The sequence below is a fragment of the Oryza brachyantha genome, chromosome 5 (assembly GCF_000231095.2).
Source record: "Oryza brachyantha chromosome 5, ObraRS2, whole genome shotgun sequence".
Taxonomy (NCBI): domain Eukaryota; kingdom Viridiplantae; phylum Streptophyta; class Magnoliopsida; order Poales; family Poaceae; genus Oryza; species Oryza brachyantha.
The window spans coordinates 1,484,434-1,499,500 of NC_023167.2; the positions used below are offsets into that span (position 1 = coordinate 1,484,434).

Sequence of the window (15,067 nt, forward strand, 5' to 3'; positions counted from 1 at the left end):
TTCTTTGTCTCCAATGAGTTGCAAAAAGGAAGCTCCTCGCTTTTTTTTCCTTTGCTTATACTTATATGTCAAATTTTGAATTTTGAATTTTAAATTTAAAGTTAATTACAAGATTTGTTCATTGTTATTTATTTTTTAAATATTTACTTTTAAATCGCTTAGAAGACGTATAAAAGTTATTTTATAAACTATTTTTTATTTTTAAATATATCGTTTGGTTTTTTTGACAAAAAGACAAACAATCACTCAACCATCAGTCTCTCATGCTCCACTAGCAACAAGTATTGCTATATTGTCCCTCCAATTTTGTTTTCCTGCCACTGTTGCTTGTTGTTATACTATTTAAAAGTTAAATAACGTCATTAAAAAATTTATAAATATTAAATACCTAAACATGTTAAATTAATATATGCTATCTTCTTTTTAGTATAAGTCGGACGCAGAAACGCAGTTAATTATACTTGGCAAGATATCATTGGAAGCTGAACTGCTCTCCTATCTGATGATTTTTATGACACATATATTTCAAGATTTAAACTTTATTTTGGTAAACAGTTTGTACACTTGTAAATGGGACCATTCTGGACTCACTAGTAGTCCCTCCATTTCAAACTATAAGTTTATCTGTCCTGTCAGGATAAAAGTTTGACCAAGATTAATACGTAGTATATCACACAAAGTATAATCATAAGAATTAAGTTATAATAATTATATTACAGTAGAGTAATGGCTTGTCCTAATGAAATTCTGATCCTAACCAAACAAAATATGTCATATATTTTAAAAGAATATTTGCTTCTTTTTAAAGAAACGTGAGTAACTTATGGCTTAATAATTACGGATAGACACCATCTGTTGGTACCAGGATTTAAACCCTGCTAACTACACGGAGAGTTGTGCACTCTCACAATAAATAAGGGTGCTGCCCATAACTCACTTTCGTGTAAAATTAAAATTGAAGTTTTTAGATCACACTGACTCAACTGGTCCTAACAAAAATCAACGGACAGAGTATAAATTAAAGCACTATCACTAGATCAAGAAGACTAAGGGCATTCTCAACCCAATGACTGCTATAGTGTCTATAGCATTAAATAAGTTGCCACGTAGGACGAAAAATGATATGGCAAGTGAATAAATGAGGAAATTCAATAAAACCATATCTTGCATGAGACATAGTTTCTACACAACATCCAAGATATCATGTGAGATAAGTAGTATTAAATTTAAGTGTGGAATAGTGGTGTTTGCATGGAAAGAGTAGTGTCTAGTACTAGTTTCTTGATGATAGAAAGTTTATAGAAACCATATCAGTGTTGTGGGTTGAGAATGCCCTAAGGGGGTGTTTAGTTGGTGAAATGAAAATTTTTGCATGTCATGTCAGACGTTTGACTAGATGTCGGAAGGGGTTTTCGGACATGAATGAAAAAATGAATTTCACGGCTGGCGTGAAAACCGCGAGACGAATCTTTTGAGCCTAATTAGGCCGTCATTAGCATATGTGGGTTACAGTAGCACTTATGACTAATCACGTACTAATTAGACTGAAAAATTCGCCTCACGATTTCTTACGTAACTGTGTAATTAGTTTTTCGTTTTATCAATATTTAATATTTTATTTACGTGTCTAAAGATTTAATGTGATGTTTTTGGGTGAAAATTTTTAGAAACTAAACAGCCCCAAAAACACAGACCAGCAAATGTCAAACTATCAAAAAGTCAAATGCACAGTGGCGGATAGAAAGGTGATGAAAAGACACAAGAAAAACATAGATTGATTATTACATTATTAGAAACAAATCAACTCAACCGTGTTCTTGTCATTACCAGAGATGCTTTGCTGAGGGGTGTTTAGCTGGGGACACGAATATTATGTCAGACGTTTGACCGGATGTCGGAAGGAACTTTTGGAGATGAATGAAAAAACGAATTTCATGGCTTGTCTAGAAACCACGAGACGAATCTTTTGAGCATAATTAATCCATCATTAACGAATGTGGATTACTGTAGCACTTATGACTAATCATGGACTAATTAGGTTTAAAAGATTCGTCTCACGATTTCTCGCATAACTGTGTAATTAGTTTTTCGTTTTATCTATATTTAATACTCAATTTAGGTATCCAAAGATTTGATGTGACGTTTTAGAAGGGAAAATTGTTGGAAACTAAACAGGGCCTAAGTAAACAACACTATAAAATTATACACAACCCTAGTGCATGGTCATATAGCTGTGAAACCTGTGATCAACCCTAGCTATATATGATCATATACATAGCTGCTTTATATAGTTAATTGACTGGATTAATTAAGCCCTACTAACGCGTATTAAGATCTCAATCTCGCCTGCCAAGCCTATCCTACACATGCATGTCGCCATCGAACTCGTGTACATATACGATCGAATCGAACTACATGTCGATCTGAAAGTTCTTCAATGATGGATTTAACTTGGTTTTTTGCAGATCGAGCAGATTGTTGTTGACTCGTTGCAAAGAAAAAAGTTGTTTCAACTGAAAAGACTAATTAAAGTCAGGCAGGCAGGCATGCACGCATGGATGGATGGATGGATGGATGCAATTGGAAATGTGTGAGTTTTGCTGAATTTGCTTGCTTGACTGGAGGACTTCATTAGACTTCAGTCTCCGTTTGGCTAGCAGGTAGCTTGATTAGCTTAGCTTAGGTAGGTAGATGGGATAGCTCAGCTCAGCTTAGCTATGATCTTAGTCCAAATCTAGCTAGCTAGCCACTTGTTGTGTTTACATCAGCCATGATCTTTAGCCGGTTAATTTATCACAGTGAACTACAGTACTATTTTCGTTTTTCTTATATATATAAGCCAATATTTAAATTTTTAACTTTAAATTTAGAGCTGATTTAGAAATTATTTTATTATAATTTATTTTTTTAGCCTTTATTTTTAAATCGCTAAGACAACATATATAAAAATTTTATTTCATAAATTATTTTTTGTTTATAAATATATTCTTTGTTTTTTTAAAAAAAGAAAGATGGCCGCCCTAGGTGTCTCCAAATAAAAAAATAAATAAGAAAAAATTGCAAGTATGTCATTATAACTTAACACCAACGAGCAAAAAAAGCAATCCACTAAAATAGGACGGACTAGAGTATTGCCTCTCATCGAGGGCCGAATCCGTATATCATACTTCAGTAACCATCTAGCTCTAGCTTCAGGAATTTTTTTGAATTTTTAATTTTATTTATTAAATAATTTACAAATTTAATTTTGCATTTCAAGAAATCATAAAACTAACCTCCTTCCGTCCTTCCACTCTCTAGGAGGGCGAAAAGGTGACGTGGCAAATGGCCACTCGGTCACGAGCAATGGCCCTAAACGGCGACACGTCGAATTTTGTTTTTAGGCCCTTTCCACCCTCTGTAAGGGCGGCAAGGACCTAAGCGCAAAATTTGTCGCGCCGTCCGAAAATTTTACGATTTAACCATGGTTACATATATCTATGATGTATGAAGTTTTCTAAGCTGAGCTAAGCTGGTTCTTGTGATTAAACAATTACATACGATATACATATATGTATCAAACCGCGGTTCAATCGAAAAATTCTTGATTTAATCATAGAATTTCTAGACAGCGCGGCAAATTTACATTTAGACCCTTGCCGCCCTTACAGAGGGCGAAAAGGGCTTAAATGCAAAATTTGCCATGTCGCCGTTTACGACCGTTGCTCGCGACCGAGTGACCGTTTGCCACATCACCTTTCCGCCCTCTTAGAGGGCGGCAGGAGGTTAGTTTTATGATTTTTTGAAATGTAAAATTAAATTTGTAAATTATTTAATAAATAAAATTCAAAATTCAAAAAATTCTAGCTTCAGCGTACAATCTTGTTCTTGTTATTACCTATACAATACATCAATGACATATTGACATATATGTGTATCTTGCTGAATCATTTTGATTTTGAGTGATATACTATGTAGAATAGAAAAAAAATACTTTATACTATGGTCACGTTCTTTTTTCCTGGTTATTCTCAAATTTTCTCTTGGCTTTGCAAGTACACTTTTCAACTGTTAAACGGTGTATTTTAAAAAAATATAAAAACCTGTCATCTAACTTTTTTAAAAATAGTTTAACTTTATAATAGCTAATTTGATCGTTTATACCATTACATAGTTATCAAAAAAATTAAATATATTTCATTTTTCATCTTTACGTAGATAGTTCTAAATTAAACTTTAAAGATAAAAAAGAATTCCATATATCTCTCGCATGCTTATGCTGTGGGTCATCCAAATAAAGCGACAGGAGAAGCGAATATGATCCACTACAGTCGTACTAGCATGCGACAACCGACAAGTAGTCGAGTCCAACCGTGTGTGGCCACGTCAAGCATCCATCCTGCACGGAGGTTGACACGTCACCACACAGCCGTATCTTTTCGTCCCTACTTATACTTACATGAAAAAAATTAAACTTTAAATTTAGAGAAGATTTTAAATTTTATCATAGTTTAAATTTTATTTTTAGCTTTTAAACCAATAGAAATACGTATATAAAATTTTTATTTATAAATTATTTTTATCTACAGTGTACCGTTTGACTTTTTTTAAAAAAAACAATCACCCTAGTTCATCCATCGACCATCGCAGTGCGTGGTGACTAGTGACGACGACACGTACGATACGATACCAGCTGCTTGCTAAAATTGCACCTCTACCTACTTACCTTCATCGATGGAAGAGGTAGGCTTCCATCGTCTCGTTTTTTCAGAGAAAATATAAAATCATATTTTTAATAAAAAATAATTTATAGATTAATTATATATATATTTGTTCATAGTAATTTAAAAGCAATGGTATAAAATAAATTATGATGAATACGCTATAAAATCAAATCCAAAGTTAAGTTTTATGGTTTAAATTTTAGCTTTTAAGCTTCTACCTCTGTCCTGTCCCGAAATAGATACTATGTTTTGACTCTTTGTCTTATTTGAAATTTTTTTAGGATTAATATTTTTATTGTTAATATAAATAGTACTTTATACGTGACTAATTTTTTAAGTATTTTATAAATTTTTAAATAAGATGAATAGCATTAGACATAGAAATCGAAAAATAACGTAATTATGAGATGGAGGTGGTGAGAAAATCGATAGAAGGGGTATCAATTCTGGCCGGTCAATGGTGTCCTAGCACAAGTGGCATCGTGGAGCAGCAACGTACGGGTATCTGTCACGTACGGCTCATGCCGTCAAACATGTTTATTTTCTTTCCTTCCTTTCAGAGAGGGGTCAGACGGTCAAACCTTGATGGACGCTTCGCGATGCTTCCAGTAACTATGGTCTAGTATTCCTGTGGTTTGGGCCGTGTGGAACTGGGCCATGCATAGCCCAAATTCCCAGCCCAGTTTAGACCCACTTCATGGTCCAGTTCCCTTTGCACAGCAGGCACCAAATTCTGACAGAATCCACATGAAACTCCAGCAAAACCCTCCAACTGTCTTCACCACCACATATATATTGCAACCCAGTACACAATGCTGCACAGTTTCATGAGTTTGTTGTGTACAATTCCTGAGACTGAGGGCATTGCATTACAGCTTATTGTTGCTCAGGTTTGCACAATGTGTATCAAAAGGGGAGTGTACCTTCAGAGTTTATACAGCTTGCAGGGTCTGAGGTCCATGTTGGAGGTCATGAGATTGGTATCGCTGAGGACAGCTTATCTGCCAGCCCTCCCAACATCCTCTCCGCTTGCTCCCCTCGCTCGCCAGTGCGTATTCTTATCACGTCCGAGACGGGTATTACTGAGAAATGAAACACCAAATCAGGCTAACTGCATACATCATGAATTCATGATTCATTATATATGCGAAAGAATGCAATGACTTGCAGTAGAACAGAATGCAATTATGCATGCATGTACCAGAATTTAAAATGCATATATATAGAATGTTTTCAGAGTGGTATGGTTAAAGCCTGATTAAAGGCTACTGGTGCAATAAATACTCAACACTTTCAGATGTATGTCAATATGTCATAGATAATACAGCGAGAGCAACATAACTCCCTAAATGCGTGCCCAGAGAAATAAAGCCCATCTTGATACAAAGCTGTACATTGGACAATCAATTGAGTACAACGATAATGTAGCAAAATGGGGGTAACTAGAAACACCATGCACTTACAAAATATTTTTCCATCGCCAATTTCTCCTGTTCTTGCCTTTTCAATTATCTTGTCAACTACAGCTTCAACCTAGAGAACGCAAAGAGAAGAAAAGTCAAGAGGGAACTTCGGAAAATATGCAGAATGGACATTACTAATTTTCAACAATATAATAGCAAGGGCAGAAAAAACATTTAAAAAGGAGGATAGTGATTGTAACCAAACACTAAGGTCAATGATCTCAGCTGGATACTGGGAAAATGTAGGTATGTTTTCAACATTACAAAATAGCATGAAGAAATCACCTGATCCTTGGTCACCACTATTTCCATCTTAACTTTATCAATAAAGGTATCTTCTGCAAATTCTGACCCTGTGCACCAACAAAAAAACGAGCGCTATCAGTACAAATTAAAGTAGCCTTCACACAATAATCAGCTTACCATACATGCTCAATTGCACAGAAAGCAAAACTTCCATGAACCATAATATGCCAATGTTGTTCTTGATATGCATGATTAAGCTACCCTCCCTTATTCTAGTAATATTCTTATTCGCGACATTTCCACAAGTTCATGTTGTTTCCCAATCATATGACCATAGCAAACTATTTTGAATGAAGATAGTGAATAGTAGTTTATTCAAGTCTGTGCACATAAATTTCATTCAAGTTGATCCTTGTACCAGTAGCATTTAAATCATATAAAAAATAATGAAGAGCGTGTCCATCTTTGGATGTAATCCATCATTGAAGCTCTCAGGAGTCAGGAGTGAGACTATATATGAAAGGCATAACCAGGACAACCTTGAAATGCAGTCTGCCTGTGCCTTCAACTTGGGATACATCAACCATGTTCTAGTTTACTACTTTACTGCAAATGACACCCTTGAATATTTATATGCAAGTTTGATAAACAGAAGAGAAAATTGTTGAGTACAACACAACATCGAAATTGAGCTACAAGGCGCAACTTCACTAATCATTCTCTTTTCTTTTTCTTTTTTTTTTTTTGGGAAACAATCATACGGAGTTAGGGACTAGGGTGATCTCAGTTCATGAAAACTCCAACCCTGTCATTTCAACTGGAAGCATACAATGGTTACAAACCAAGCAAGGAAATTCTTGAGTTGAGCAATCTCCATCGTGGACAGAATAATAGTCGAGTACAATGAAGTCGGCTGCCATTCCACACAAATGACAATATCTTACTCCAAACATGGGGGAATAGACACTACAATATACTAAATGGAACACATGGCATCAACAATTCGATCATGTTTTTCGGGTGGGAACAGAAAATAGAAATCCAAGCATCCAGTATAGGTTTCTAACGCAGAATCAAGTACCGCAACCAAACAGGATGCAGTAACGACACACTGCAAAACACCACGGCACCACTACAGAAAAAAATTACTCAATGTTAGAACCATGAGCAGAGGCAGCATGCACATATACCTTCATGCCTCTCGGTTGATCCGCCCTGCGCCCCGAATCCCCGCACGTCGGACACCGTCACGCCTCTGATCCCCATTTGCAGCAAACCCTGCAGAAAAAAAACCCCAATTGCCAGACCCAGCAGCCAATACCTCGCACCCATTAGGAACTCGATCAGCAGCAGCAGCAGCACAGGCGCTAGCCACTCACCGATGACACATAGGGCACCCTCCATGGCCTGCACGAAATCAATCCCATCACGCACACTTGTTTCAGCGACCAGACCAAAAATCCATCGCAATCAACAGCGCCTCACGAAGCTAATCGATCTGTTCGCGGTATTAGGGTTCACCTCAGGATGGCCTCCACCTTGTAGAACTCCGACTTGGGCAGGTACTCTGGATGGGCTCAACCCAGGGAGACGACGACGACGCGGTCAGCGATTATCAACCCAACAAACCCGAGCTCGATTCGAGAGCGTGGAGAGGGATTCTTCTGACCTGGGACGTCGGCGCCGCCGCGCACGGCCACCGGGAGGCGACGAGGGGGCGCGGTGGCTCGGAGCGGCCGCTGGCCCCACCACCGCCGCGACGGGAGGAGGTGGGCGTTGACGGAAGGAGGAGGTCGCGGGGAAGCCGGCGGCGGCTGGTGTCGGAGGATGGCACAGGACACGGAGGCGGCGGCGGTCGCCGGCGACATGGTGGGGACGTCGGCGATGGCGGAGGATGTGGAGGGCGAGGACTGGACTAGCGCGAACTTGCGATGCGTCGGCTGGGCGTTGACTGGTATGAATAGTCAGTACGAATACGTATTTGTCGGTTACGTTAACGCGGTTCGAAAGCGGAGTTTGATTTATGATGAAGTGTTCCTGCAAACTTAGAGCAGGTTCAATAGTATAACCAACTACAGCTATAATTTATTTATAATCAATCTAATAACCAATTCATATAATATTTATCTATAAAACATTAATACATGGTCTCACGTATCATATATACACATATCGTAACTAGTTACAAATTAGTAGCACGTTGCCCTCTCTTTTCTTTTTTATCTCTTTAAAATATGATTATAATTGGCTTATAGTCTACTTTACCTGCTCTCTGATCTATGTGTGTATGAACAGTGAGAGTGCGGTACGTGTATGGGTGGGCAAACATAACCAAAAGCGAGAAACCGAACTAAACTAACCGAGGCCGGAACAAAATTGACAAGACCAAGATTATTGGGAGTAAGCTGAAAGAAACAGACAACTTATTGAAGTAGCTTATTATAATCTCGAGCCCAGTTTATTATAATCTGATAAGCTCATTTAGATGAGTTTTTTTCAAATTATTGGGTGAAAAATTATCCAATATGTCACTCCACTCTCTCTTTAGACTTACAACCCAATAATCCAGACTCTAATAATCTAGAAAAAAATAACTCACAGCTTATTCTACTACAGATTATAACAATCTAGCTTATAGTAATCTGACTCAATAATCTAGATTATAATAATCTTAAGCTGAAAGAAACAAGGCCTAATGCTATCAGATCATGGTAAATCATTATACTATATATTCTTTGTTATTATTATATGCTATTTGCTTTACAAACATATCATAAAAGGGGAAAATGCCACCAAAATTTTATTGTAATTTGCATGATTTTCTTATCTTCTCAAATTGTCACATATTCTGGTCATGACCAAAAACCGAACCAAACTAACCGAAGCCGAATTGTCCAGTCTAGAGTTTTTCTCAAGATAATTCGGTCTTCAGCTCTAGATAACCAGATTTTCTTAAAAACTACAAGATCAAACTAAATTAACCAAATAGACTGGACACCAACCGCTGTGTACGTGTGGCGTGAATGGGTGGTATCTTGTATGCATCCAAATGAAAAGGTATATCATATATGGTTCAATAGCAAGTAACCTAAACGGTCTTAGGCCTTATTTAGTTTTCCAAAAACATCACATCGAATTTTTAGACACCTAAATAAAGCATTAAACATAGATGAACCAAAAAACTAATTGCACAGTTATGGAAGAAATCTTAAGACGAATCTGTTGAGCCTAATTAGTCTATGATTAGCCATAAGTGCTACAGTAACTAACATGTGCTAATTATTAGTTTTTTCTGCTCGCCAGGGACCCTTTGATTCAAGGGTTAATTAGATCCATGTCATTATAATTTTACATGTTTTGAAATATACCATTACTATTTAACTAATTACTTGACTAATTATAAGGATATCATTATAATTTCAGAACTATTTGAAATATGCCATTATAAAAAAATTTGAACCAAATTGCCCTTTGCACCTACAAAAGGATGCAGTGAATAGCATATGGCAATATGGTCCAATGTTTTTTTAAAAAATGCACTGAAAAGGTACGGAGTGCCATATTTCGAATAACTCTGAAATTATAATGGCATCTTTATAATTAGTCAAATAGTAATATCATATTTCAAAACTGGCGAATTTATAATGTCATAGATCTAATTAACCCTTGATTCAAGGGAAATTCATAAAAATTTTTGAGCATCCTATAGAAAATTTTTCCTACAAAGACCTTTGAATCAAAGGAATGAACTATATGAAATGCCTCTTTCTATACAAGTTTTGGAGAAAAATTATCAAGAGGTAGAACCTCATGGAAAAAATCCTTTGAGCCTTTATCTCTCCTCAAATTTCTGTATTTTTCCTGTGGTCCAATCAAACGATCATTGTTCTGTAATCCTCTATTTTACACTTATATTTCTATTAGAATTCTATGTTTTTCCTATTCCTCCGTTTTTCATTCTTGTGATTCAAATAGGCACTAAGACTTTCTAGTCATGTCTAGATTCATATGGATATTACTGAATCTAGACATACATATAAATTATATATATTTATTAATTGGTGAATTTAAACGTAGGCTAGAAAGTCTTACAATACGAAACAAAATACAGTTGGCAGTTATTATGTCGTTTAGTTATTGTTTAATTTTTACAGTCCTACACTAACAATCTAGCATATACGTATAGTAAGTCATCCCTACGACTACATGCATGCTCTCAGATGCGCGCCCACGTTCTCCATTGAATAACAGTAAGATGTCAACTCCTCCATTGGATTAACATCGATCTACTAGTTACTTGTCGATCGATCTTGGTGTGACTTACATGTAAACTAAATGGCTAAGTCAATCCAATTGCTTGCTCGATCGTCGTCACCCTTCCGATGCTTTAGTTGTTCGAGTTATAAAAATGGTAGCTCTAGCTCCAATCGATCGGTCATGGTGATCAGCTAGCTCCAAGAATCAGGGACAGCAAAACTAGCAGAATCGCCGTCGTTAGTTACGAGAATGAGAGGCGGTAGTAATGGCGCGCTGCTTCTCTGCCTCTTGCTGCTTGATGGTCTAGCTACTCACTTGCATACAACTCTCTCTTTCTCACTCGATGAAACACATACAAAGAAACACACTAATGGAGGAGGAGGAAGCAATACATAAGGAAACAATGAGATCAGAGATTTTTCTTGTCACTGCACACCAGTGAACCACCACGCACTTCTCCTTCTATTCTCCACGGGTTAATCACACATTGATTACACGCTTTAAATAGCACACACGCACAGCAGCACACTAGCTACGTTGGCCGCACAACCAGCCACTCACTCCATGACTAATTCACCCACTAATCACGTCTCCGTACATGCAGCCACAACTCCTTGCATGTAGAGCACTAACACACACATGCATGCATGCTAGCTAGCTGATCCACTCACGCCATGACTTCCTTCGCTGCCCCTCCAAGCCAACACTCACCGGCTGCATGCAATCACTAACAAATACACCCAGCTCATGGCTATCACTAATCACACTAACTCACGCGTACACTCACACAACTCAATAATGTTAAAATAACAAGATTAATCCTGTGCAGTGGCTTGGGCTCGCCCGGTGGCGCCGGCGGCGGCAGGTGCGTCGTCTTCAACTTCGGCGACTCCAACTCCGACACGGGCTCCCTCCCCGCCGCCTTCGGCTTCTACCTCGGCCCTCCCGCCGGCCGCCGCTTCTTCCGCCGCCAGACCGGCCGCCTATACATCGACTTCATCGGTACGTGCCATGGCATGCATCGATCTGCTAGATCATCTGAATGATTAATGCATGTGTGTAGCCGAGAAGCTCAAGATCAGCTACCTGAGCCCGTACATGGAGTCGTCGGGCTCCAACTTCACCTCCAGCGCCAACTTCGCAGTGGCCGGAGCGGCGGTGAGCGAGAAGAGCGCCATCCCTCTCGGCACGCAGGTCAACCAGTTCCTCCACTTCAAGAACCGCACCAGGGAGCTCCGGCCGCGGGGGACGGGCTCCATGATCCGCGAGCGCGACTTCCGCGACGCCGTCTACTCCATCGACATCGGCCAGAACGACGTCACGCTCGCCTTCCTCGCCAACCTCACGCTGCCCGACGTCGAGCGGGAGCTCGCCGCCGCCGCGGCGAGGGTCGGCGACGCCGTCCGGGCGCTGCACGAGAGCGGGGCGCGCAAGTTCTGGGTGTACAACACCGGGCCCATCGGCTGCCTCCCGCAGACGCTGGCGCTGCGGTGGCGGCCCGGCGACGAGCTCGACGCCGCCGGCTGCCTCGCCGTCTACAACGCCGCGGCGAGGTCGTTCAACGCCGAGCTCGCCGCCGTGTGCCGCCGCCTCGGCGCGGAGTACGACGGCGCCACCGTGGTGTGCACCGACATGTACGGCGTCAAGTACGAGCTGTTCGCGGACCACGGCAGGTACGGCTTCGAGCGGCCGCTCATGGCGTGCTGCGGCCACGGCGGGCCGCCGTACAACTACGCCAACCTCAAGACGTGCGGGCAGCCGACGGCGACGGCGTGCCCGGAGGGGGAGCGGCACGTCGTCTGGGACGGCGTGCACTACACGGAGGACGCCAACGCCATCGTCGCCGCCAAGATACTCTCCGGCGACTTCTCCACGCCGCGCACCAAGCTCGAGGCGCTCTGCAACTGAGAAACCTGAGGTTGTATATGCATGTCACATGTCATTCGTCACAAAGTAGATGAAAAATGCATATGAATTTGCTTTTGAACACAATAAAATGCAAATAATCTCGTTCCAAATTACCGTGCATCTTAAGAATAAACAACGGCACGTGTCTACAGTTACATGCTTGATATACCGCTGGATCTTTTCGCTTATGCTAATATTTATAAGCTAATATCTGATTTTTTAATCTTTAATTTATAGCTGATTTTAAGTTTTTTTTTTATCAAAATTTATTTTCTAATCCTAACTCTGAGATCACTAAGAATACACGTATATAAAAATTTTTATTTAGAATATTTTTTATTTGTAAAGATGATGTTTAGTTTTTTCCATAAAAAACCAAGCCAACAACATTTATATTGCTGGCAAAGCATTGTCAATTAGCTATACGACCTTACATAAATTAAAACCGTAGTGCAAGTGCAATGTAACTGGGTAAAAACTTGAATTACACAATTCGCTTCAAAAACATCACATCGAATCTTTGAACACTTAAATAAAATATTAAATATATATAAACATTAAAACTAATTACACAGTTATGGGGAAAATCATGAGATGAATCTTTTGAGCACAATTAGGACATGATTAGCCATAAGTGCTACAGTAACCAACATGTGCTAATGATGAATTAATTAAAATCAAAAGATTCGTCTCGTGGTTTTCAGTCGGAATCTGAAATTTATTTTTTCATTCCTGTCCAAAACCTCTTTCGACATTGGATTAAACGTTCGATGTGACTATTTTGCCAAAAGTTTTTGGCAACTAAACAAGGCCTAAGCAGAAAAAACTACTGCGCACGATGATAGCAAATCTGATCCTAAAATCTCATCGAGTCATCGTAAGGCCATTCTTGGTGTGCTTTTATTTGATATTAATTAGGTGACAAATCAGATTTTTTATGACACAACAAGAATTTAATTATGATGTTCTAAAGTATAGAAACCATATTAGTTTCTAGCACTGTGAGTGCCCTTAGGAACTTCTCCTCATGACATGGAAAACATGGTGAAGGATTAACACAATAATTGAGTATTAGCTTAAAAACTTGTAAGTTATATTAATAATCTTTTTAAACAAATTTCTATAGAAAATTGTTAAAACACTATTTAATAGCTAGAAAAGTGCGTAAAAGAATGAGAGAATATTAAGTTGGAAAAGGAAAGAAAATAACTATGGCGTGCTGATATTAACATTAGGCATGCTCACATCCCCATCCTTTGTTTCTGCTTCCACTTGTAAGCCAAAATTTAAATTTTCGGCCTAAAATTTAGAGTTTATTTTGAGGTTTTTTACATAAGTTTATTTGTCAGCATTAAATTTTAGATTGCTAAAATACATATATAAAAATTTTATTCACAAATTATTTTCTATTTATAAATATACCGTTTAATTTTCCATATAAAAAACCCTAATAATCACCCCCTCACTGATGCAATGATAGGTTGAAAGACAGATGATGGAGAAAACCAACAAAGCCGCAAAAATATTAATAAAATCTACCACTCTCTGTTCTAAGATCCTTTTACGAAATCATTATATCATAAAATTAAGTAGTAATTTCACAAATTAGTACTATCTCCGTTTGATATTATAAGACTTTCCAGTCTTACCTAAATTTATCAATTAATGAATGTATATGATATATATATGTATACGATATATATACATTAGCAATCATATGAATCTAGCCAAGACTAGAAAGTCTCACGTTATGAAACGGAGAGAGTATTTGTATGGTAACAAAATTCGTCATAGCCCAACACATCTAGAAAGAAAACCAACCCACATTTTAAGTCTCCCATGTAAAAAATTACTTTTTTTTTCAAAAAACCGACAATCAAATCCACGATAAAAAGAAACATTTCTATAAAAGAAAAGGATAAAATCTAACAAATTACATTGGCAAACAATTAATTTTAAAGAAATATGATCGACAGGTGTGAGTTCTATGAAATACAATCGTAAAAATGAATTTGTATAATAAATACCATCACCATTAGGTTCCGTCAACATTTCTCCATTGAATATTATAGTATAAACAATATATTTAACGATAGAAATGGATAGAACTCTAACGATTCTAACGATAATGACATTTATAAGATAAAGTCATTTATACGATGATCTTTCGTAGAAACTCATCAATGACACTATTTTTACACTTAGGGCATACACAGTGCAAGTGTTCTGATTGAGTAGCCCAAACATACCACGTAGGATAGAGCTACACATAAGATATTTCTCACACAATGCATGGTGCCACGAGTGGGTTCCATGAAAAAAGAATCTCACATTTTTTAATCATACTTTCCCCTTTCTCTCCACTGCTGCTCTCTCATCTTTCCCCTCTTTCTCTCCTCCCCCTCTCCTGGCTCTCTCTCACCTCTCTAGTCTTCACCGCGGTGGGCGTTGTCGGCGCTGGCGGCAACGCGTTGGGGGTGACGAAGGTTG

General features: G+C 38.5%; 2 protein-coding genes across 2 annotated transcripts; one reads left to right on the forward strand and one right to left on the reverse strand.

The window, feature by feature from the left end:
- Positions 1–5,476: 5,476 nt before the first annotated feature.
- LOC102704614 (nitrogen regulatory protein P-II homolog) lies at positions 5,477–8,354 on the reverse strand. The gene is made up of 7 exons (XM_015836985.2): positions 8,082–8,354; positions 7,934–7,979; positions 7,792–7,819; positions 7,603–7,690; positions 6,452–6,519; positions 6,167–6,236; positions 5,477–5,785 (listed from the first exon to the last, which is right to left on the reverse strand). The coding sequence occupies exons 1-7, from the start codon at positions 8,278–8,280 to the stop codon at positions 5,673–5,675; spliced, it is 612 nt and encodes a 203-aa protein (XP_015692471.2). The 5' UTR covers positions 8,281–8,354; the 3' UTR covers positions 5,477–5,672.
- A 3,091-nt stretch (positions 8,355–11,445) lies between these two features.
- LOC102704889 (GDSL esterase/lipase At1g09390-like) lies at positions 11,446–12,743 on the forward strand (the record flags this gene model as incomplete). The annotated part of the gene is made up of 2 exons (XM_006654900.3): positions 11,446–11,671; positions 11,733–12,743. Coding segments are annotated over 2 exons (1,071 nt in total), but the record flags the coding sequence as incomplete, so codon positions are not given.
- Positions 12,744–15,067: the final 2,324 nt, after the last annotated feature.